At 43.1% G+C, this 25286-nt stretch overlaps 1 protein-coding gene across 3 annotated transcripts in view; it reads left to right on the forward strand.

Moving 5' to 3' along the window:
* acot7 (acyl-CoA thioesterase 7) overlaps positions 1-24336 on the forward strand; it is a 256312-nt gene extending 231976 nt beyond the window's left edge. For all 3 annotated transcript variants that reach the window (XM_063033476.1, XM_063033477.1, XM_063033478.1), the window contains one exon: positions 24031-24336. In XM_063033476.1, the coding sequence (XP_062889546.1) occupies positions 24031-24129 (99 nt within the window). In that variant the 3' untranslated portion in view covers positions 24130-24336. The remainder of the gene's footprint in view (positions 1-24030) is intronic.
* The last annotated feature ends 950 nt before the right edge of the window (positions 24337-25286 follow it).

A 25286-nucleotide genomic window follows, 5' to 3' on the forward strand; every position in this document is an offset into this window, starting at 1 on the left:
ACAGAATGAAAACTGACTCCATGTCACTGCAGTAAGTTCTGCAACTCATCTCCTCAATCTCTATTTCTCGAATGTTCTCCTTTAATGAGGACACATTATTCTCAGTCATTCCTTGTAGAACTACACTCCTCATTTTCATCACTCCCTGATGAACAGGAGTTCCTCTTCATTTCCCAGTTTATAGTTTTCCCAGTTTTGTACTCCGCAGCAAGGGGACACTGCTACATTGACCCTGTTAGGTCTCTTCATAATCATAAAGGTCCCAATCAACTATCACATCAACTTCATCAACACAAGAGGTTCTTCCTATGCTAGAAATCTAGAGTAACACACACAAAATGCTGAAGGAACTCAGCAGGTCAGGCAGCATCTGTGGAGAGGAATAAACAATGTTTTGGGTTGAGACCCTTCATTAGGACCAGATAGGGAGGGGGAAGAAACCAGACTAAGAAGTTGGGGGGTGGGGGGGTAAGAGAAAGCATACAAGCTAGAAGGTGATAGATGAAGCCAGGTGAAGGGGAAGGTAGTATGTGTATCCCATCAGCTTTTAGTTTTCCCCACCCACCCTGTTCAGTTTTGACTGATAGTTACATCCTCTCTGTTCTCTGTCCTACTTGTAAATCTTCTTGCAAAAGGTCTTGACGATGTTGTTTTTGTGGCCTTGTTACAGAGATTGTTGAATGTTCATGTCTGTGTCCATGTGAATTGTGACAGATAAAATACACTTAATAGATAAGTATACTTTATCTTAACCCTTTGAGATAAGTATACTTATTAAATAACAGACCTTGAGGCCCTTCATTGGTCAAGGTCGACCACGGATGTTGTGGAGTTGCCAGTCAGCATTAAACTCAATGTAGGACTCCCTTAGGGACTCCAGCTACAGATAGTTCCTCAGGGTTTACTCCCGAAGCCTACCCCATGAGTGGGTAATAGGTGTACTACTCCCGTGGTGCTAACAAACCCCATCTGCCCGAAGCAGCTGGCTTTATGGCACCAGTAACGTGCCTTTGCCCATTCTCCTGTCAGCAGAAATGGCTCCACCATGCTTAGTAGCTAAGCCACACATGAAGACAAGGAACTGGACTCGGTTGTCAGAGGCTATTTGAGACAGAATCCCCAGCTTATCCCCACGACCTCCCCGGCTATGACAACCTTAAGGTACCTGGTTTGTTATTAATATGCTATTACTTGCAGTCAGTGCATATTTAACCCCGTAATAAATTATTTCTATTAATTTGTGCCTTTTCTTATCTATTTTGTGACGCCCAGTTTGAGGTAGTGTGTCTTTAAACATTTCCAATGACAGGGACATGTGTCTGATTTCCAATCAAGCTGTTCTGCTTGATGAGAGCACGAGCACCAGCTTGTTGCGGGGCCCCATCAGAATTGCTAATTGACATGTTTTGTAAGGACCATCTGTAGTTACAGCCCCAGCTCTGTCAGCAACCCAAGTGATCAATTCTATTGCTACGCTCCAGTTCATATGTTAGGTAAACTCAGGGCATAGGGTAGATTCAGCTTGGGAATTTCAGTCCTATCAGGCTATAGAAAATTGGAAATAAAAGCAGATTGAGACAGATAAACTCAGCAGGTCTGAAAGCACCTGTGGAAAGAAAGACAGTGGATTTGGTATGTCACCAAAGACACTCACAAATTTCTACAGGTGTACAGTTGAGAGCATTCTAACTGGCTGCATCAGCATCTGGTTTGGTGGGGGCACTGCATCGGATCAAAATAAGCTGCAGAAGGTTGTAAACTCAGTCAGCTCCATCATGACCACTTGCCTTGCCAGCGTTGAGGACATCTTCAAGGAGCAATGCCTCAAAAATCCAGCATCCATCATTGAGGACCCCCATCATCCGGGATATGCCCTCTTCTCATTGCTACCATCCGGGAGGAGGTGCAGAAGCCTGAAGGCACACCCTCAATAATTCAGGAATAGCTTCTTCCCCTCTGCCACCAGATTTCTGAATGGACGTTGAACCCCATGAACACACTAGCTCACTACTTTTTTAAATTTTCTTTTTGCACTGGTTATTTAATTTACCTTATATTTTACTGTAATTTACAGTTATGTACTGCTGCAGGCTAACAAATTTCACAACATATGCCAGTGATATTAAACCTGATTCTGACTCTGACTGTCAATGTTCTATCAGAAGTTGCAGCTTGTTTTATAGTCAAACATTTCCCTACTGTTACGAACTGTAACGTTTTAGAAACAAACCAGCAGCAAGAGATTTCACACTGAGTCAGGTTTTAATGTTAAAACCACTATCTTTATTAGTATCTACTTATAATATAGTAACTTAACCAAGATAAACAAAAGTTAACAGTGTTATAACAAGGAATTCTGCAGATGCTGGAAATTCAAGCAACACACATCAAAGTTGCTGGTGAACGCAGCAGGCCAGGCAGCAGCTCTAGGAAGAGGTACAGTCAACATTTCGGGCCGAGACTCAGTGTTATGTTTATATATGTGTGTAAATATAACTCCCAAACTATTGAGTTTGGGGGAACAAGGCTTAGAGTCTTGAGATGGTAAAGTAATCTGTCTTTGAATTTCAAAACATAATCTAACAAATTGATATGCATGTCCTCATTAATCCACTGTTCCTTTAACAGGGTCAAAGGTCCTCAAACCCTATGACCAAATACAAGTTCAAATGGACTAAAGCACAGAAACAGTTCCACCGATCAGCAAGTATCCAGTGACACGATCCCTATGTCAATCCCATTAACTTCTCCTCACATTCCAGTCAGATCTCCCAGATTCTGCCATTTATAAAGGGCAGCGGACAGTGCCCAATGAACCTCCTAATCTGCATGTCTTTGGGAAGTGGGAGGGAACTGGAGGAAACCCACACAATCACAGGGCAAACGTGTTAACTCCACATGCATAGTGCTGGAGGTTAGGGTTGATTCTGGGTTCATGGGCCTTCCTGTATGTAGATGGTGCAATTGTGGTGAATCCACCCCATTTGGGAACCGGATTTAGTGGTAACCTGTATTTTATACCAACATGCCAACATACACAGCCTGCTTAGCATGCAGAGTTACATACAAATAATACCAGTTCTTGGGCGACATTGTTCCTGGACATAATTAGATAATTTTTACGGCACTAATGGGAACCACCTTTTCACAGTGCCTCATTCAAAATAGGTTCGAACTTCAAAGCACTATTTAATGAATTACTTAGCCAGTATTTTTTAACAAAGGTGCACAGTATAAAAAAGTGGGAAACTTAGGATAGGTGACAAAATCCTGAATCCTAAGCTACTCCAGTTACTTTGGATGAGATATTTCGTCACTTCCTTAGGAACCATCTCTTCACTGTGGGTCTTTCAGCTGGGTGAGCTCCATATTCTGAGAAACTACAGGAGAGTTATCAGAGCAAGCAAAGACTGCAAGGGAGATGTGTCCTTCTGACTTATTTATTTATTGAGATACAACATGGAATAGGCCCTTCCGACCCTTTGAGCCACGCCACCCAGCAATCCCCCGATTTAATCCCATCGCAATCAAGAACAATTTACAATGACCGATTAACCTACCAACCGGTATGTCTTCAGACTGTGGAAGGAAACCAGAGCATCCGGAGGAAACCCACACGGTCACGGGGAGATGTACAAACACCTTACAGACAGCAGTAGGAATAAGGAATTTCTCTATTTCACTGTCCCACTCCCCCCAGTAGAATTCAACACTGCAATGCCGGGAGCAATATATCAAGAGATCTAGGATTGGTCCAAGGAGACACTCGGCTAGCAGGTTTGTCCTTATGGGTCCAAGCCTGATTGCGTAGGGCAATGGGGAACTGGTGGCAATTGCTGGAGGAACTCAGCACGTCAGACAGCATCTATAGAAAGGACTAAAGACTCAAAATTTAGGGTCCTGGCCCAAAATATTGACTCCTTATTCATTTCCATAGGTGCTGTCTGACCTGCTGAGTTCCTCTAGCAATTTGGGTATATTTCCAGGATTTGCTGAACCTCTTGTGTCGAACAATTGCAGGTAGTTGGTGCCACTCAGTAAAGGCCTTGTGACGAAGTGCAACTGTTTTCTTAAAACACTAGAAAAGCTAATAAAACTGAATGTGGACATGCTATGTTGGTGGCAGAAGACGCAGCAACACTTGCAGGCTGCACCCTGCACATCCTCAGGTGTGTTGGTTGTTAATGCAAATGATGCATTTTACTGTAATGAATAAACCTGTATCTGAAACACGGCGAAATGCTGGCATCTAAACACTGGATCTCTTATTACTCATCAGAATAGGAAGTATTTTTCCACATAGCTCATGTCAATCTCGTTACCATCATGAGTCACAGACACTAGTTATTTTCTTGAACAAGTAGCAACCATCACACTATCAATTACTGCTGCTTCCCACTGAATAGCCTCTGCCATAACTATGTCGGGCCAAGAATTTTCATCAGGACAATCCTTGTTGAATTGCACCCTGGTAAGATATCTTGAGTAGACTGTCTCAATGATGTATATTCTCTACACTGTGACACTAAGCCAACAATCTCCTTAAAGCAGGAAGCCAGTGTCTATCAGTCTTGGATCTTGCACTGTGAAATGACATCATCAGGAAGCTATAAAAAAAAGTCTTAGGCACGTATATATTTAGGATACCCAAGTACTTTTGCACAGTACTGTAGTAATTTTATGTATTACAGTGTACATCTGCTGCAAAATCAAAAAAAAATTATGACATGTGAGTGATGATAAACCTGATTCTGATATGGGTATCTATTGTGGACTGAGAGTGGGAAGGGGGCAGAGAGAGGGGAATCATAGTTGGGAAAAGAAGGGAGAGGGAAGCACCAGAGAGGCATTCTGTAATGATCAATAAAATAATCGTTCAGGATCAAATAACCTTGCCTGGTGTCTCAGGGCTGGGTGTGTCTGCACCTACGCCAACCCTCACCGCCTGCTACTCATTTTCTGCCACCTGTCCCAAACACTTCTCCCACGGCATTCCATCCTCAGCATTCCCAACATCCTTTGCTCCCTCCAGAATTACAAACTCGCTCTCCACTCCATGTTGGCAAATCCAGTGCTGTGCAGAAGTCCTAGCTATATATATGTGCCTAAGACTTCTTTACAGTACCGCACGGTCAGAGTTGGTGAGCTGTGAGCATGCTATGTTCACACAGGAAGCATGGCAACATTTGCGGGTAACACAGGAGAATGCACAAACCCCTTATCGAGAGGGCCAGGAATTGAACTCTGATCGCTGATTGCTGGTGCCGTAAAGCATTACGCTAGCCACAATGCGACTGTGCCTCTTGTACGGTAATCTGTAGAAGGATGTGGACGTATTATGTGCAAACCCACTTCTAAGAGCTGCACCAACATTGAGTAAATTTATTAAACATAAACAAATGAGCTTGACAAAACCTCACAAACCCAGTGTTCCACTTGGTTTGGTGGGTCTTCTACATATATGTAGTGCTGTCCAGTGGCTGCAGAGAGACTAGTGGACCACTGCTTCGTGAAGATAGCCCTGAAGGTTATCAGTGAGGATCCCTAAGTTGATTTCTCCTGGTTGGTAGTTGCATCACCTCTGCATGAGTCTGGGCAAGCTGGCTCTGAGGAACGAGTGGGGACGTTGTCGGTGAGTCAGTGGAGGAGCATACCCTGACATCTTGAAAGAGTAGAGCAATTTCATGCTCCACAGGTCCATGGACAATCTCTAGGGACCGAGTCCATGGCTCTCACACGACCTTTATCAATTTAACCTACCTTTCAACCACTTTGGGGCCAGCTTGAAATACATTATTAGAGGGGATTTGTGAGCCGAATGTTCACTGAGGCAGAGAGCGAGCATGAGACCAGTGTCTAAGAATGAATATCGTAGCCTTCAGCAACCATATCAAGACTCATCTGCTGAAAAATGTGTATGTTCCAATAATTGCATTTTCGCTGGAGTCTATTTTAGTATCATAAAGAAATGACTAAAAATAGCAACATAAAATAAGTCTTTTTCTTATTAACAGGATGTAAAAGACACTGAATCAGAGAAGCTTACTTGCATCGGTCCTGAGCTGAATAATGGCTCAGGCTATCTGTCAGTCTCATTCTCGAGTACCATATGAAAAGTGGTGGGTTAGGGAACAAACATTAAACCTGATGATGGTTGTGGTAATAAACTGTTACAACCACCCTTTCATCCTCAGCCAATTTCCTCTGTGGTAGATGCATCCCCAGTGGATGAGGCATATGGAATGGGGGAGGTGCTATTGCACACTTCTCCGGATGTCAGTGTGACAACATGAATACGACTCATAACATTGGCATCTACAACAAAAAATGATGCAAGTATCTGCTGAAGTAGTTCAGACAGTGCCTGTTAAATACACCCAGTAGCCACTTCACCTGTACACCTGCTCGTTAATGCAAATACCTCATCAGCCAAGGGTGTGGTAGCAACTCAGTGCATAAGAGCATGCAGACATGGTCAAGAGATTCAGTTGTTCAAACCAAACATCAGAATGGGGAAGAAATGTGATCTAAGTGACTTTGACCATGGAAAGATTATTGGTGTCAGATGGGGTGGGTTTGAGTATCTTGAAAACTGCTGATCTCCTGCGATTTCCTCATACTACAGTCTCTAGAGTTTACGGCAAATGGTGCAATAAACAAAAAAAATCCAGTGAGCAGCAGTTTTGTGGGTGCAAATGCCTTGTTAATGAGAGAGGTCAGAGGAGAATGACCAGACTGGTCCAAGCTAACAGGAAGATGACAGTAACTTAAATGATCACACATTATAACAGTGGGTGTGCAGAAGAACATCTCTGAATGTACGACACATCAATCCATGAACTGGATGGGCTGGAGCAGCAGAAGAACACAAACAGACACTCAGTGACCACTTTATTAGGTACAGGAGTTAATAAAGTGGTCACTCAGTGTACACCTCCTCTGTTGTGACAAAAGAGACCCCAGCATTAATCTCAGCATCCCCACATCAAAGAAGAGTGAAAATAGCAACATTCTCACTCTCCGTTATGATGCATGGTTGCACGTCAGGTCAAGGGTGAGAAAACCCAGTGGCTGAATGGATGTTGAGGCTCGTAGAGGGGTCAAGCATAAAGGAAGGTTACCTGGCAGGACAACACATTTCAGTCAGAGAGCTTGTTGCTTAAACTTATTACCGTGTTTCCTACATTACAAGTTTTTCTGTTCTCCCTGTGACCGCATCGGTTTCCCCTGATGCTCTGGTTTCCTCCCACATTCCAAAGACAGACAGATTAGTCGGTCAATTAGTCACATGGGTGTAATTGGGCAGCATGAGCTGATTGGGCCGGAAGGATCTATTACTATGCTGTATCTCTAAATCGAATTAAATAAAATGAAAACAAAGTGGCTACACTTCCAATGGGCTTCAGTGAAATGCTCCATCTTAGTCAAGATCCGAGTGAATCTGGTGCCAATAGTGTCCTTCCTACAGTCTGGTGACCGAAGCTGTACACAGTGCACCAGCTGTGGCCAACATTGGCTGTGAGAAGGAGCTTCACTGATCGTCTCAGTGAAGCTAACCTGTGACATTAACAATTTGTCATCCATATTAATGGCACCGTGTTGCACAATTAGAAAAATAGTCACATCTTGCATTTTTCTTTCATATTTAACAGAGGCGCCTTGAGAAAAATAGATCAAAAATGTTCATTTTTATTCTACAATGCAGCCTGTTCCTCTGAAGCGTCTGTCCAAAAGCTATGTCTTTAAACTGCCCATTACTTCTTTTCACTTCCCTTTGTAGTTGAAAACCATGAAAAAATGCAAATAGGAATTTAGCACAAAGGATACACTTCTCATTTCCATCCAGGTCCTCTAATTCAAGCCGAGAGCGTCTGCTACAGTGCCTGTGCCGGATACATTTTGTTCTCGTACCTAGCGGCTTCTTCCATGACTTGCCCCTCTAGCTTCACACCTTTTCCAGCTGACCCAACTTTCCACGGCCGTGGAAATCTTCATTATCCTTTCCTGCCCTATCCTTAACGAGGCAAATTTCCACCATTGTTTTACCCCCACTATCCTCTCTTTAGAACATAAACATAGCACAGTACAGCACAGTACAGGCCCTTTGGCCAATAATGTTGTGCCAACCTTTTAACCTACTCTAAAATTGACCTAGCCAGCCAGTGGTGTAGTGGCATCTGCGCCAGATTTCGAGGCAAGTGGTCCCAGGTCTGAATCCAGCCGGCTCCTTGCATGCTTTCCATCCATGCTGGAAGAGCGTTGAGCTAGCAACTCGACCTCAATAAAAACACAAATGCTAAGGAAATGGCAAAGCTGCCGTCGGATGCACTGCAAGGTGCAGAGAGGAGCAGCGACAAAAATCGATCTAACCCTTCCCTTCCTTTCTTCAGCTTTGGCGTTCCCAATTCCACTTTGAACTGCCAGCTCTGTGAAACTAGCACGGTTAATCCCCCCTGCACTAAATCCAACTCACACATTATTTTGTCCTGCACAATCTTCTGTACAGAGTAGCAAACTGAATCTAGATTCTGTTACAGGTCTTTATCTCATCCCATCTCTGATAAATCCCCACTGTTACATCAAGGACGACGGTCTCAGATTTTACCGTTTGTCCTTTGTGTAAACGATTTCCTAGTGGCCAACAGTTTTAATTCTAGTCCCCATTCCCATTCTGACATGTCGGTCCATGGCCTCCTCTACTGCCACAATGAGGCCACACTCAGGTTGGAGGAGCAACACCTCAGTTTGTACTCCATCCCCTCCCCCCACCCCCACCTTCTTATTCTAGATTCTTCCCCCTTCCTTTCCAGTCGTGATGAAGGGACTCACCCCAAAACATCAACCATTGATGCTTCCTGTCCTGCTGAGTTCCTCCAGTGTTTTATGTGTGTTACGCTGCCTTCCCAACCCTCATTCAACAGTTACCAACTGTTCAATTGAAAGACCAGTGATTAGAAACTAGGATGAACTGTCGAAAGCCTCTAGTTTCACCATGGAGTTTGTGTTCATTTAATACTCTGGTATTTAAAATAAAACAAATTGTCCATTGAAAACAAAATACTGGAATGTTGTAAGTATCCATTTGCTTCATGAATATCCTGCCATCCATCCTTTCTGAGGCTTATAGATCTGTCCAGACTTACAAATGTGGTTGACCCTGAAATGCTCTCCAACCACCCCTCACTGCTTTAAGTACCTATCTGCAAAAACTTAATCATTTTATTTTATTTAGAGCAGGAACAGGCCCTTCCAACGCAATGAGCCACACTGCCTACCAACCCACCTATTCAACCCCAGCCTAATCACAGGACAGTTTACAATGACCAGTTAACCTAACAACGAGTATGTCTTTTGGACTGTGAGAGGAAACCAGAGCACCTGAAGGAAATCCACACACTCAGAGAAGGATGTACAAACTCCTTGCAGAAAGCATTGAAATTGAACTCCAAACTCTCAACGCCCTAAGCTGTAATAGCATCGCCCTAACATGCTACGGTGGCACCCCATGAGACAATAAGACAATAACTCCTTTGGGAATGGGAGTGCATCTGCTGGTGCCTCAGTCTCAAACTGTGATGAATCTTTGGAATTCTCTGTCCTGGAGGGTGGCATGGGAGTCTCGATCTTTGACTGTACTAATAGATCTTTGCATATTAAAGCAAATAAGGAAAATGGATTTGAAATCAAAGACCAGCCAATGATTTAGATGTTTAGAGGAGCAGGATTGAGGGGTGGAATGAGCTATTCCTGCTGCTATTTTCTAATGTCCTGTGGGATTGATCGTGGAGTAGGGTAAAAGGTCGACACAGCATCATGAGCCGAAGAGTCTGTACTGTGCTGTAATGCTCTATGCTTAATGTTCTTTTGCTCCAAAACCATTTCAGAGCATAAACTAAGGATGCAGACAGAGCACACTGCATCACAAGTCAATTTGTTTCTCTCCCTGTTCGGTGAGAAGTTTGAAAATGTTTCCTGCTGTTAGCCAACATTATTAACTACACCAAAACTCATTAAAATAGACCATTACCACTTTCTCCTCGCCTTCATTTTTAATACACAAAGCAAGGCACTTTGTTGCAGCCTGCACAACTATCAAAGGGTTTTTTTTTACTGTTGACATCCAGTGATAACTAGGGCATTTGTTCATTTTAGTGGCAGAAGTAACTGGCATGACGAACAGGATGAAGCTGATGTTTCTTTGCATTTACGTAGCACTTTAACACAATAAACATTCAATGTGGCTACACAGAGACAGATGGTGAGCAAAAGCCTAAAGGATGGGGAGACAACATAAGCACTTATTCCATATTCTCTCCCTCTGTTGTATCCTTTCTAACGATGCCACGTTCTATATCCCTTTGACATGTTTTAACTGAGAATCCGTTTCCACCATGAATTGACAGGGTACTTAACCTTGTCCTTTTAATTTCCCACACTGCTGCTCTCATTATCTTTCTGAATATGCTGTCCTTGCTCTAACCTGCTGCCCCACCAGCCTCTGCATTCGATGCATCCTCTCTCATTTCTGGCTCCCTCCCTGACTGATGCTGCCATCCTCTCATTTCAATATTCTCAAAAGGACCACTTTGCGTAATACTTTCATCAACCTCAAAACTCCTGCAGCCAGCACCTTCCCAGGCAAGTGGAGAGAAGATACAACACTTGCCATTCTGTCTTCTCACTTCCCACCTTCATGGGCCCCGCACACATGTCCGCATGAGGTAGGTCATTTATATTCTAGTCTCTACTCATAATGTGCTTTTCTCTATGTTGGGAAGACCGAATACAGATTGGGACACCACTGTATTGAACAAATCCATTCAATCTGTAAATGTAGCCCTGAGTTTCCAGTACCCTGTCACTATAAATCTCTAGCTCACAGCCACCCTCAACTCAGCATCCTTTGCTTCCTGCATTATTACATTGCAACTCAGCGTAAGTTTGAAGAAAAACAGCTTCTCATCGTCTGACTGGGCACATTCCAGCCTCCCAGCTTCAGCATTTCCTCAACTTATAAAAGGAATATATTCCCGACAAATATTTTAATAAGAAATCTCCTGTAAATCGAAAAGCTGGCCTAAGTTCATTATGGGTGTCCTCATGCTCGGAGAGTGGAACACTAATCTTTGTAATGATCACTTACAGCACCGGAGGAGGCCTTTTGGCCCATTAACTCCCATGCTGGCAGCCAGTGGAGAAATCACACCAGTCCATAACACCTTATTGCCATAAGACACAGGAACAGAATTAGGCCATTCAGCTCATCGAGTCTGCTCCACCATTTGATATGGCTGATTTATTTTCCCCCTTAACTCCATTCTCCTGATTTCTCCCCATAATCTTTGACACCCTGACTAATCAAGAACCTATCAACCTCTGCTTTAAATATACCCAGTGTCTTGCCTCCACAGCCAGCTATAGCAATGAATTCCAGATTCACCAATCTTTGGCTAAAGAAATTCCTTCTCATCTCTGTCCTAAAAGGATGTCCTTCTAGGCTGAGGCTGTGCTGTATGGTCATTGACTCTTTCAATACTGGAAACATCCTGTCTAAGCCTTTCACTATTCGAAACTCCAGCGAGTAATTGTCCAGAGCCACAAAACGTTCCTTATACATCAATCCTTTCATTCCCAGGGTCATCCTCGTGAACCTCCTCTGGACCCTCTCCAATGCCAATACGTCTTGTCCAAAAATTGTTCAAAAAAACTCCAAGTACTGTCTAAACAACATCTTCGGAAGCCTCAGCATTGCATCCTTGCTTTTATTTTCTAGTCCCCTCTAAATGAATGCTAACATTGCATTTGCCTTCCTTACTATCAACTCAACCTGCAAGTTAACCTTTAGGGAATCCTGCACAAGGACTCCCAAGTCCCTTTGCAATTCTCATTTCTGAATTTTCATTTAGATAATAGTCTACTGTTATCACTGCACTGCCCTGCAACTTATTCTCTCTCACATGCCCAGCTTCTGCATTTTGATTCCTGTTACAACCTGACAATTTATACTAAGTGATTACCCTGGAGAAAACAGGAGCCCCAGTGTAACTAAGACCATCACAGGGAGGACATTCATACTCCATGCAGTCAACCTGTGAGGTTCCAATTAAACACAGGTCACCGGAACTGTGAGGTGGCACCTTGAGCTGCTCAGCCACTTTGCCACTGAGATAAGATATTCAGTGGCCACCTTATTAGGTACACCTGTGTACCTGCTTGTTAATGCATATATCTAAGCAGCCAATCATGTAGCAACAAGTCAAAACATAAAAGTATGTAGACATGGCCAGGAGGTTCGGTTGTTGTTCAGACCCAAACATCAGAATGGGGAAGAAATGTGATCTAATTGACTTTAATCATGGAATAATTGTCGGTGCCAGATGTGGTGGTTTGAGGATCTCAGGAACTGCTGACCTTCTGGGATTTTCCCACAACAGTCTCTAGAGTTTACAGAGAATGGTGCAAAAAACAAAAATCATCCATTGTGCGGCAGTTCTGTGGGCAAAAATGCCTTGTTAATGAGTGGGGTCAGAGGAGAATGGCCAGACTGCTTCAAGCCGACAGGAGGACGGCAGTAACTCAAACAATCACATGTTACAACAGTGATGTGCAGAAGAGCACCTCTGAATGCACAACACGTCAAACCTTGAAGTGGATGGGCTACAGCAGCAGACGACCATGAACATACACTCAGAGACCGCTTTAGGAGCTACCTAATAAAGTGGCCGTGAGTGTATATCTCTCCATCCCATATTCCTCTCCTGTGCCCTCACACCGAAACATTAACTCTTATTTCTCCTTCCTGATTTCCTGTTTTCATAATTTTCTCTCTTGTGGGAAGAGGCAAGAAGAAACATCTTTGAGGAGAACTTGTTTCTCCAGATTTCAGAATTCAATGTCAGCATTCAGAGCTCACATCTAATACAGGCGGTCCATTATAACTTTGCAGTGGGATTAGAAATGCATTGGTATTTCTAAAGCAGGAGAAATTCTCATGACTGATCAGCAGGGTCATTGTCTGTATTCATTGGGATCAGCTCTCCTCGTTGTGCTGCCACACACATCTGTGCAAATGTACCTTTGGTCCTCTTGAACATGATATAACCATGATCGTACTGCCAACTCTTGCCTTATCCTTTCAAGGTGTACCAGATATTTAGTTGTGGACAAGATATCTTTTTTATAACTTAATGACAATCTGCCTCTGCAGAAATTGGAAACTTCACAAGAAGACTGCTCGTGGCGTGGTCCAGCATCGCTTGTGACTTTATTACAAGTCGTCTAATATGCTCATCTAATATGAATCATGGTCATTACAAGTCTTGCCTTTATGTCCTCCATTACTAAACTAGAGTCACATTCATAACACTAAGCAATTATCAAGCAGACCTTCTAATATTAAGCCATTATTGCTCAGAAGAGGGAAGATAAGTAAGGTGGGTGATGAGGGAATCATATAGAGGCTTTCAATGAAGGCTTAGAAATAATGAATGATTATATTTATTAATAGAACAAAGATTTATTTCCCTCTCTTGCAGTTATTAGAACAAGGTATGCGCCACAACAGGTGGCAAAGGAGGTTATACTTCAATAGAATTTAATAGGAACTTTGGTAAGTGTTTGTAAAGTATTTAAAGGAATCAGGGAAACATAATACCATCAAACAACACCTGTGAAGAACAAAGTTCTGATTTGCCTGTGCCGCCATTCTGCTACACACACACACACACACACACACACACACGCACACAGTTCCACTGTGAGGGAAATTGCTAGTTTACAGGCTGGAGGGGGCAGGATATGGTCTTGATGTGTTCAGATGGGACTGTGGGCATTCGGTTCAATTTCAACATGTAAGAGAAATATGGTTAAGTACATGGATGAGAGCAATATGGAGGGCTATGATTTGGGTGCAGGTTGATGGGACTAGGCAGAATAATAGTTTGGAACGTACTAGATGGGCCAAAGGGCCTGTTTCTGTGTTATAGTGTTCTGTGACTCTTTGTCTACTGTGCCATAGGTATGAGCTTCAGTTTATATTTGATCGGAATTTCAAGTTCGAGTACATTTATCATCAAAGAATTTATAAATTATACAACCTTAAGATTTGTTTGCACACAGGTAGCCACAAAGCAAGAAACCTGAAAGAACCCAAGTAAAAGAAAAAAAAGAATAAAAATAAAAATGAAAGACCAACAAAGCACAAGAGAAAATAAAATACAAATCATGCAAGGAATTGAAGCGAACAACAGCATTCCGAAGCAAAAATGAGTCCTCAGATCCGAACACCGGAGCAGCCCGCAGTAGGCCCAAAGCCTCACCTATCAGTTTGTCATATTAGCGGGCATGGAGCACAGTAGCCAGGGCAGTCCTCATAACCTCAGTGCCATGGAGATGACCATTGCGGAGAATGAGTGAAATCGGCTCACAACCCAACCGCCACCCTGTCTTTTCAGTCTATCTGGTCCGGCATTTAAATTGACCCAACAACAGACAACGATACATTAAATCTATCCCACACATTAAACCTAGAGAATGGCCTGTCTGTAATTGATCTTGTACTTACTGGGACTGAATGATTTGTGAAATACCTGCGCAGGTGCACTGTCAGAAATGTTCCTGAAGGTGTTGCAGGATTGTGACGCTTGCATGTAATTAACTCCTGGTAACATGCCCTTCGGTGATTATGGTGTGTGTGTGTGTGTGTTTCCATAGCATCTTGAGCATGATACACTTGGAGTAATTAAATATTTGCTTCCATTCTTCTCTAGTGCAGCTGTTCCGAGGCTGCCAACAAAGTGGAAATGCAAATGAAAGTCCATCAAGGAATGATTTAATATATACTTAGTAACCACTTTATTAGATACCTCCTGTACTAAATAAAATGGTCACTGAGTGTATACTCATTGTTTTCTGCTGCAGTAGCCCATCCATTTCAAGGTTCAACATTGTGCGTTTAGTAATGCTCTTCTGCACACCACTGTTGTAACATGATTACTTGAATTACTGTTGCCTTTGTCAGCTTGAACCAGTCTGGCCATTCTCCTCTGACCTCTCTCATTAACAAGGCATTTTTGTCCACAGAACTGCTGCTCACTGGATTTTTTTTTTTGTTTCTAATACCATTCTCTGCAAACTCTAGAGACTGTTGTGTGTGTGAAAATCCCAGGAGATCAGCAGTTTCTGAATTACTCAAACCACCCCATCTGGCACCAACCATCATGCCACAGTCAAAGTCAATTAGATCATATTTCTTCTCCATTCTGATGTTTGATCTGAACCTCTTGAGCATGTCTGTGTGTCTTTTTGCATTGAGTTGCTGCCACACGATTAGCTGATTAAATATCTGCATTGGCAAGCAGGTGTTAAAGTGGTCTCTGTGTGTATTTTTGCAGTTCTTCAGAAAGTTTGCAGTTGAGTGCACTGGACTAAACGATTACAAAACATATTGTGTAAGGCGTACAAACTAAATCAAAGATAAACATAAAACTGAAACCATTTAGAAAAATATGGCACCATTAACAAAATCTCCCAAGCTGCTTCTCAGTACTGTAATTTAAATAGATTCCAAGATAAATTTCTGAGTAAAAATTGTGTGAAAGATTTAAAGATGGGATTGAATTCTGGAACAGGCCATGTAGTGTGAAGGACAGTGGACAGACCATATCGATGTAGCACACACACAATGCTGGAGGAAGGCAGCAAGTCAGGCAGCATCGAAAGAGAGGAATAACCTGTCGATGTTTCAGGCTAAGACCCTTCATCAGGACTGGTGAAGACCTTGTCAAGGCTTCAGAGAAGAGAGCTCATAGCACCATTGCCACCTTCACAGAGGAATTACGTTTATGTTGTTGATTAAAATTGATCCATTGCCCTTAGATACAATATAATTTTTATTGGAGATCTTAAGCCTTGTATATCTTGAAAGATTGGCTTGTTATGTAAGAGACAACAGTGTGCTTTGGAGAGGAAAAGGAGGTTGAAGATGGGTGGCTGTTTGCAAGGTCGAGAAGTCTGAGCAAAGTGATGACAGTGAAACTGAAAATGAGTAGGTCAGTATCGAAGGGAGAGAACAATGGTATACTGTGAGGGAAATTGGTGGTTAGTACAGTCATAGGGAGCAAGTGGTGGGACAGCGGGCATTAGAAAAGAAACTGGGTTCAGATTTCAGGCAGGGGAGATCTTAAACTTGGGGACAGTGGTTAAGTGAAAGGATGGGAAAGAAAAGAAACAAAAGTTTCTGAAGCCTCCGTTGGTCAGAGTTTACCATGGATGTCGCGCCCTAGCTGTCTAGATACGCAAGCTGGGCAGTATGATATGGAGAGCAAGCTGTTGTCCATGTCGCAAGCTCCCCCTCTCCATGCATCTGATGACCCCAAAGTAATGGCAGAGACCGATACAGTTTGGCACCAGCAGCATCGCAGGAGTTGCCAGTCAATGCAGAGTCAAGGTGCAATGGTGAATGACCCCTTCATACAGTCTGGATGGAGACGACAATGCAGAGGATCAGGATAAAGCTGCAGAGGGTTGTAAAATCAACCAGCTTCACCATGAGCAGCAGCCTCCCTACCGCCGAGGAAATCTTCAAAAGATGATGCCTTAAAAAGGTGGCATCCATCATTAAGGATGTGTCCTATTCTCATTACTATCATCAAGGGGGAGGTACAGGAGCCTGAAGACACACAGTCGATATTTTAGGGACAACTTCTTCCCCTCCGCTTTCAGATTTCTGAATAGTACATGAACTCACAAACACTACCTTACTATTTTGGTCTCTTTTTGCACTATTTTTATATATTTCTTATTGTAACTTACAGTAAGTTTTTATGTATTGCACTGCACTGCTGCAACAAAACAACTAATTTCGCGACAGTTGTCAGTGATAATAAAACTAATTCTGATACTGATTATGGAAAAGGGCTTTGCAATTAGCAGACATGTTGGAAAGGGAGGTCAAAAAGGGAGAAGTATGGAATAGTTAGCGGGAATGAGGAGAGCCTCAGTGGCCAATAACAAGAGGGGGTAGAGGACAGTTGTGGGTTTATCAATGAAGCCGGGGTTCCCAAACTGGAGTCCACAGACCCCTTGCTTAATGGTATTGGTCCCTGACAGAGATTTACAAGACTATGAGAGGCATAGATAAGATAGGAAGTATCTGTTTCCCGGGGTTGAAATGTCTGATACCAGAGGACATGCAGTGAAAATGAGAGGGGGTAGGTTCAAGGAGGATGTGAAGGGCAAGATATTTACTCAGAGAGTGGTGGAGGCCTGGAATACACTGCCTGGTGTGGTGGTCGAGGCAAATACATTAAGGTTCAAAGGTTCATTTATTATCAAAGTATACAACTTGAAATTCTTCTTCTCTGGGTATCCATGAAACCAAGAAAGAAAGGCAAGGCAGCACAGTCATCAGCCACCCAAATCCACCTCCCCACACAAAAAAACGAACAAAAATAGAACAGGCTCATCCATCTCCAAATCTGTCCTCCCAGCACAATAAAAGGAAAGACCAGGCAAAAAACACGAACATAAAATATGATAAGACTGAAAAAAAAGCTATAGTCCAAGTCCACATCCAAAATTGCAGAAAACCTGGAGGACACTCTCTGGGCCTAGTGGCAGACCTTTCTCTCTCTAGTAAGGAGTGATCAAAAGACAGGCAGCCAGTTCTTACCCTCTGCACTCGCCTTGATGGTTCAATCCCTCTCGTCACTTTAATCAGTGAACAGTGGAAGCTTTAATCAGCGAAATGGAGTCTAACAACGGCTTGCGCCCATCCCACAGGCTTCCTGTCATGCAGTTCATTCACACTGACATGGTCTCCCAGAATCCTCTCGGAGACTGCAGGGTGCTGAAGCACCCAAACGATTTCCAAACTTCCGCATTCAACTTGAAGTTTCAATCGCCCTTGTCACTTTCATTGGTGAACAATGGAAAATTTAATAGGTGAGATGAAGTCAGGTTTGCAGCCTGTCTGCCATGGGGTTCCCGCACGCGGCCTCTACCTCCCAGAAACCTCTCACTGGAATACCCAAACGATCGCCAAACTGCAAATCACAAACTCCAGCAGTTCCAGAATCACATCCAAGACGAGAAACAAACGTAAAAGACATAAAAGAAGTGAAATATTTGGTTTCATGATCTATCTAGGAGATGTTGACCAAAGGAGCGTTGTATGCAGGCGCCATCTTGACTGGAGGAGGCTTTTAAGAGACGTTTAGATCGGCACATGAGTGTGAGGAATATGGAGCGATATGGACATTGTGTTGGTAGGAGGGATTAGTGTTTGGGTGTTTTTAATTTGCTTTTCAGCTGGTTCGGCACAATATTCTGAGCTGAAGGGCCTGTTCCTGTGCTGTATTGTTCTATATTCTAACCACTATTATAGCATGTAGTGAGAAGGGGACTGAGTGTCCTCATAATCTAAAAAAAAGGTGATTGTCAGAGATTTCAGCTCTGCCTCCAGAACGCCAATCCGGAAACTGCTGAAACCATCTTTTGTTATGCTAGACATTTAAGTATTAAATGCATACTATCCTTGGTAGCTAAACTCATGACTCAGTGGATATCACTAATAATGTTTAATGGTGCTTTTCGCTCCTGCCCCCAATTGATTCTGTGATAATATGGCTAAGAGCCTCTTGACCTTGGCCCCAACTCCACCTGCATTATATTCAGTGATGAATACATGGTTGAATAATGCTTGTGGAATGACACTTCAAATAACATTCTATTATGTGTCAAGTGTGGTACACTCGGTGGCATTGAGAGAGAATTGCACAAGAGATGTGAGAGTGTCTGATTCAGTAAAATGGAGTGCTTACCAACACAATGCCCTACAGTACGCCTTGCAGGTTTTTTCCACTGCTACATCCATTCCACAGGTTTTGAGTTCCTCTGCTCCTGAGGCTCATTAAAATTTACCTTCCAATTAATTGAGTGCATACAGATCCAGTTCTGCTGATGCATGCAAACCAAGTATTTTAAAGTGCAAAAATTCAAAGTAAATTCATTGTCAAACTGTATTAATAGATCACCATATATTACCTCGTTTCATTTTCTTGCTGGCATTCACAGTAGAACAAAGAAATAGAATAGAATCAATGAAAAAGGTGGCACAGTAGCGTAGTGCACAACGCTTTACAGTACAGGTGACCCGGGTTCAATTCCCACCGCTGCCTGTAAGGAGCTTGTACGTTCTCCCCTTGACCGCGTGGGTTTCCTCCGAGTGCTCTGGTTTCCAACTACAGTCTAAAGATGTACCAGTTGGTAGGTTAATTGGTCATTGTTAATTGTCCCATGATTAGGCTAGGATTAAATTGGGGGAGTGCCGTACAGAATGGCTGGAAGGGCCTATTCTGGCCTGTATCTAAATAAATAAATAGAAAGATAAATAACTAAAAGGGGAGCATGAGGAGAAGCTTCTTCACTCAGAGGTTCATGAGAGTGTGGAATGAGCTACTAGCCCAAGTGGTGCATCCGAGCTCAATTTCAACGTTTAAGAGAAGTTGGGATAGGTATATGGATGGTAGGAGTATGGAAGGCTATGGTCCAGTTGCAGGTCTATGGGACTAGGCAGTTTAAATGGTTCGCCACTGACTTGATTGGCCAAAGCATCTGTTTCTGTGCTGTAGTTTTCTATAGCTCTATAAAGCCTACACACAAACACTGACAAACAATCAATGTGCAAAGGACCAACTGTGCATATACAAGTAAAAAACAAATAACAATAATAAATAAATTATACTAAGATCATGAGTTGTGCAGTCCTTGAAAATGAGTCTATGGGTTGCTGAATCAGTTCACAGTTGGGATGAGTGAAGTTATCCACTCCGATTCAGGAGCCTGATGGTTGAAGAGTAATAACTGTTTCTGAACCTGGTGGCGTGGGACCTAAGGCTCCTGTACCTTCCTCCTGATGGCAGCAGTGAGAAGAGGGCATGGCCTGGGTGGTGGGGATTGTGGATGATGGATCCTGCTTTCTTGTGACAGTATTTATAGCTGGGATGGCAGCAAAGATAACAGAGCTTGAGTCAGTGTCCTTAGAGAATCACGGAATTGTTGCAGCTCCTAAGGTCCATTGTGTCTGGCCTGTCCTATTCCGGTGCTCTTTGTCCACAGCCTGATAATTAGTGTCCTAAGTTCAAAGTAAATTTATCATCAAAGTACAGTATCTAGCAACATGTATATCTCAATATTTATTTTCTTGCAAACATAAACAAGTCAAGACTAGCAACCAATGTCATTCTTTCTTGTGCCCTTTGAGCCCCTGTTGATTTTGATTAGCCATCCCCTACAAGGCACTCCAGAATTTCAAAATTTCTCTCTCTAAACTGAAAACTCCCCAGGTTTTTCCCATCTTTTGCCTAAACTGTTATATCTGTGCCTCAAGGTCTTTGAATCATCTGGGGATTACAGAAGGGAATATCACATTCAATCTCAAATGTGATCAATCAACCCAACTGATGCCTGTTCACCAACATCCTTCTGTTCTTCGTCTTCAGCTCTAAGCACCTTCTTCCATTCCTTTTTCCTTCCTCTGCTTCTCCAGCCTCACCTTAAATAGAACCATGCTGGGACAGTGGACAATATATTATCTTACAATTTCCAAGAAAATCCAATTCCCTTAACTCTACTAGCTGATGCCTCAGAGTTGCAGTGACCCCGTTCAGTCCAGGCCTCCAGTGCTATCTTGGTGAATTTGAACATCTTCCCCTGTGGTAGCATGGGTTACCCCACCCCACCCCACCTCCCCTCCCTCCCCCCAGCTGCTGCTGTTTCCAGTCACATCCTGGAAATGTGCAGGTTGTTAGAGGATTATCCATTATAAGCTGCCCCTAATGTGTCGGTGCCTGGTGGGCTGTGAGTGGGGTGGGACCAGGAGAGATGCAGGGAGAACAAAATAGGTCAGGGTAGGATTAGAGTTTAAATGGATGCTTAGCAGTTGGATATATCTGACAGGCCAAAAGGCCTGTATCTGTTCTTTATCTCTCTCTCTCTGTCTCTGAATCTATTTGTGTGAACTCCTGGGGATAGTAATCTCCCTGCATTTATTTTCCTGTACTTTCTCATGCATTTATATTTAATTGTATTAATTTCCCCCACAAGTGACGACCTCTATTCTGCGTTTGCCTTATCAAATACTGTCATAAACTTCAGAGGCCTCTTACCTTAAAGTCTTTGCAAAGGAAACAGTCCTAGCCTGTTTAGTCATTCTTAAGAGACATAACTTCCCAGTGTGCTATCATCCTTGTAAATCTTTTACAAATCTTCTCTGGTGCTTCATCTTTAATATATGAAAATTGGAAGTATGCAGAATGTTTTTTGAATGTAGTCTAGTCTAATTTAATTCCTGTGCCTTACAGTTCTAGCCCTCAAGATGCAGACCCTGCAGGTGGCCTGAGTGCTATACTTTCCCATACACAGCCTCCCTCACCTCTTTTCAGAGCCCCAGGCAGCCCTTCCAGGTGAGGCAAGTCTGCTGAGGCCAGCTGTTGTGTCCGGGGCTCCTGATGCACCGCCTCTACATAGATAGATAGATATACTTTATTGATCCCGAGGGAAATTGGGTTTCGTTACAGCCGCACCAACCAAGAATAGAGCATAAATATAGCAATACAAAAACCACAAACAATCAAACAACAAAATGCAAACTATGCCAGATGGAAAATAAGTCCAGGGCCAGCCTATTGGCTCAGGGTGTCTGACCCTCCACGGGAGGAGCTGCAAGTTCGATGGCCACAGGCAGGAGCGACCTCCCGTGCCGCCCAGTGTTGTATCTTGGTGGAATATGGCCGAAGTCCAACAGCAAAAAGTTCAATATCCGGTCTACAAACACGTTCCTCGATCATAATATGACCCGGTTGCACCATCTGTTGTTAACCAGAACAGTAAGCACCCAACTCCTTTACGCTTACCGATTGGTAAGACCCGTCGTAAGGTGGGAGCTGCTTCGTCAAGCACCTCCACACCATCTGTCACAACCGGGACTTCCTGGAGGCCAAACATCTTAATTCCGATTCCCATTCCCGTTCTGACGTGTTGGGCCATGGTTTAATCTTGTGCCAAGGTGGCGCCACCCTCAGGGTGAAACAGGAACACTTTAGATGCTGTCTGGGTAGCATCCAACCTGACGGCATGGATCTCGATTCCTCCTTCCGATAAACACATTCTCACCCTCATCTTTTACCTCCCCCTGAGTCCCACCCTCCTTTCCTTTCCCCCACGGTCCACTTCCCTCTCCTATCGGATTTCTTCTCCAACTCTTGACCTTTCCCACCCACCGGGCTACACCTATCACCTTCTATCTAGCCTCCTTCCTCTTCACCCTTCCTTCTCAGTCCTGAAGAAGGGTTTTGGCCTGAAACATCGACTATCTATTCATTTCCATAGATGCTGCCTGACCTGCTGAGTTCCTCCAGCATTTTGTGTGTGTTGCTTTGGATTTCCAGCATCTGCAGACTTTCTCCTGTTTATAACCTGAGTTTTTTGTTTGCTCATATTATGGATTTATTCATCTGCACTCTCCATGGCCTAAGAAATGGAGTATTTGTCCTCTCTAGGCTCCTCCTCCATTCACATTAATTCTGATTGATCATTAATCTGAGTTTATTTTCTTACTGGTTCCTCAGAAAATCTGATTCCCTGAACTATCTCATCCTTGAATGGACTTAATGACTCAGCAGCCATTTTAATCAGTTTAATCAGGTTACTTACTTCAATAATGGCTTCTAATTGCTCACAAACTAATTATCACAATTAAATTTATTTTAAAGATAGAGATTCAGTACAGAACTCTTTTACTTTAACAAAACTTTTCAATAGTTGTAAATCCCCCGATGCCAGGGGCATGCACATGCAGTAGAGCTTGCTGTCTGCTGATGGATCAAAGCCAGCTAACAAACTAATGGATCTCCCAAGGCTGACAAATTCTTCAGTGTTATTAAAGGCTCGAGGTCCTGTTATATTCTGGGTACGTTGCAGCAGATTGTATCCTGTATAAGGGCCAAGACAATGTGTGCAACAGAACCAGCCCTGCACATGAAAACATTCACAAAAGCCTTTGCTCATTCAAGGCATAGCTCTGAGGAAAGGCTTTTGTGAATGTTTTCATACGCTCCGGAAATGTGCTTGGCTGTGATGCGCAGGCCGGGATAGTAAATGGGAGGGAGGGGATTTGAGTGGGTGGAGGGGATAGTGAGTGGGTATTCAGGCAACGTTAGGGAGGTGACATCGGAGGAAGGAACATGAGGGGAAGGAATGTCTTATCAAGTTCCATCAGTACAGCATTATGTCCTGCATAAAAAAAACATCAGCCATGATTGAGTGGTGAAGACTCAATAGGGCCTAATGGTTTAATTTTGTTCCTATATCTTATGGTCATTTGGTATTAGTTTAAACTATGTGATCCATGTTCCCTTACAATACAGAAGGAGGTCATTTTGACCCATTGAATCCATGTCTCTCAGGAAGATCCCAATCCCCGCAGGTTATCCACATAACTTATTCCTCCCTCATTCCCATCAGCACCATCCACCACTGGCTTGAATGTATTACCTTCCATCCCATCAGTCAGATTTCCTTCCAAAGGAAACCAGCTGGCTCTCCGTCCAAGCAATAGGCACAAGTGAACCATGAGGTGTGACTGATCCATCAGTCCACACGTGCACTGATCTCCTGTGGTACTGCTCAAGTAATTTGCAGCTTCATAGGAACAGCCAGATATGCTGTATGATGGTGCTAATTGGCCTTGTTTCCTTTCCCAGAGCAGTTTCAGAAAGCATGTTGTGCTATTAAGCTCATCATCAATGTGGAAGAATGCTAACAATGCGTAGCACGTTCCTTAATTACGAGAGAACAAGGCTGCATTTCAATTGAAACTGATCTCTGCCAATTCCCCAATCTTATTAAAGCATATTTGACCATGTGTCATGGGTCAGTCAGTAAACTCCAACTACCCTGACCCTCAACCCCCAAAAGAACTGTTGGGAGCACGCAATTGTCATCATTTCTCTTTTTTTTTATTATTAATAGGTTGAAACAGAAGATGAAAAGAGAAGGTTCGAAGAAGGAAGGAACAGGTATCTACAAACCAAAGCCAAAAGAATGGCAGAAGCAATGAAGTGCCAGTGATGGTCAAACCTTCAAAAGCCTGAGGCAGCCGATCAGAACATCTCATGTTCTCTACTGTATTACTTGTTAACTATTTAAGTATTAAATGTTAACCAAAGTATTTAAGGAAAACTATGCATTCCACTGAGGTTTTTGTGTGTTTGCCTGTATTGTATTATTGAAGTGTATCATTATAGAATAAATGCTGCCAGGCTTTGGCTAATGGAAAGTCAATATTTACCTCGTTTTCTTATTTTAATATATCTTATCACTCCTCTTACTTTTTTAAACAGTTTTCTCCGAGACCAGTACTGAACTAATAATTGGTTGATTCTAAGGGGCAAGACATATTATTTGTACAACTGATGCCGAATTCTTGAACCAGACATTCTATTCTGACCTCTGTCCTGGGAAGAGACTTGGCTCAGATAATATATAAACCAGCACCTCTGCCACAGCATTGAATTGGCATCCTGGGTAACATGCACATTATCTTGCTATCATAAGCACAAGAGATTCTGCAGATGCTGGAAGCTCAGAGCAATAAACACAAAATACTGGAGGCACTCAGAAGGGCAGGCAACATCAGGCCGAGACCCTTCATCAGGAACGGTCTGGCATTGTCTTCTGCTGCTGTAGCCCATCCACTTAAAGATTATTTTTGTTTGAAAAGTACGTACACTCAGTGGTCACTTTATTAGGTACACCTGCTCTTTAATGCAAATATCTAATCAGCCAATTATGTGGCATCAACTCAATGCATAAAAGCATGCGGACATGGTCAAGAGGTTCAGTTGACTAAGCATCAGAAGGGGGGGAAGTGTGATCTAAGTGATCTTGATCGTGCAATAATTGTTGGTTCCAGATGGGGTGGTTTGAGTATCTCAGAATCTGCTGACCTCCTGGGATTTTCACACACAACGCTCTTGAGAGATTACGAAAAACACAAACATTCAGAGTGCGGCAGTTCTGTGGACCAAAGTGCTTTGTTAATGGGAGAGGTCAGAGGAGTGTGGCCAGGCTAGTTCAAGCTGACGAGAAGACAGCAGTAATTAAAATAACCATGTGTTGCAACAGTGATGTGCAGAATAGCAACTCTAAATGCACAACACGTCGAACGTTGTAGTGGATGGGCTACAGCAGCAAAAGACCACACCAGGTTCCACACCTTTACCTAA

Source organism: Mobula hypostoma, chromosome 25 (assembly GCF_963921235.1).
Source record: "Mobula hypostoma chromosome 25, sMobHyp1.1, whole genome shotgun sequence".
Lineage (NCBI taxonomy): Eukaryota > Metazoa > Chordata > Chondrichthyes > Myliobatiformes > Myliobatidae > Mobula > Mobula hypostoma.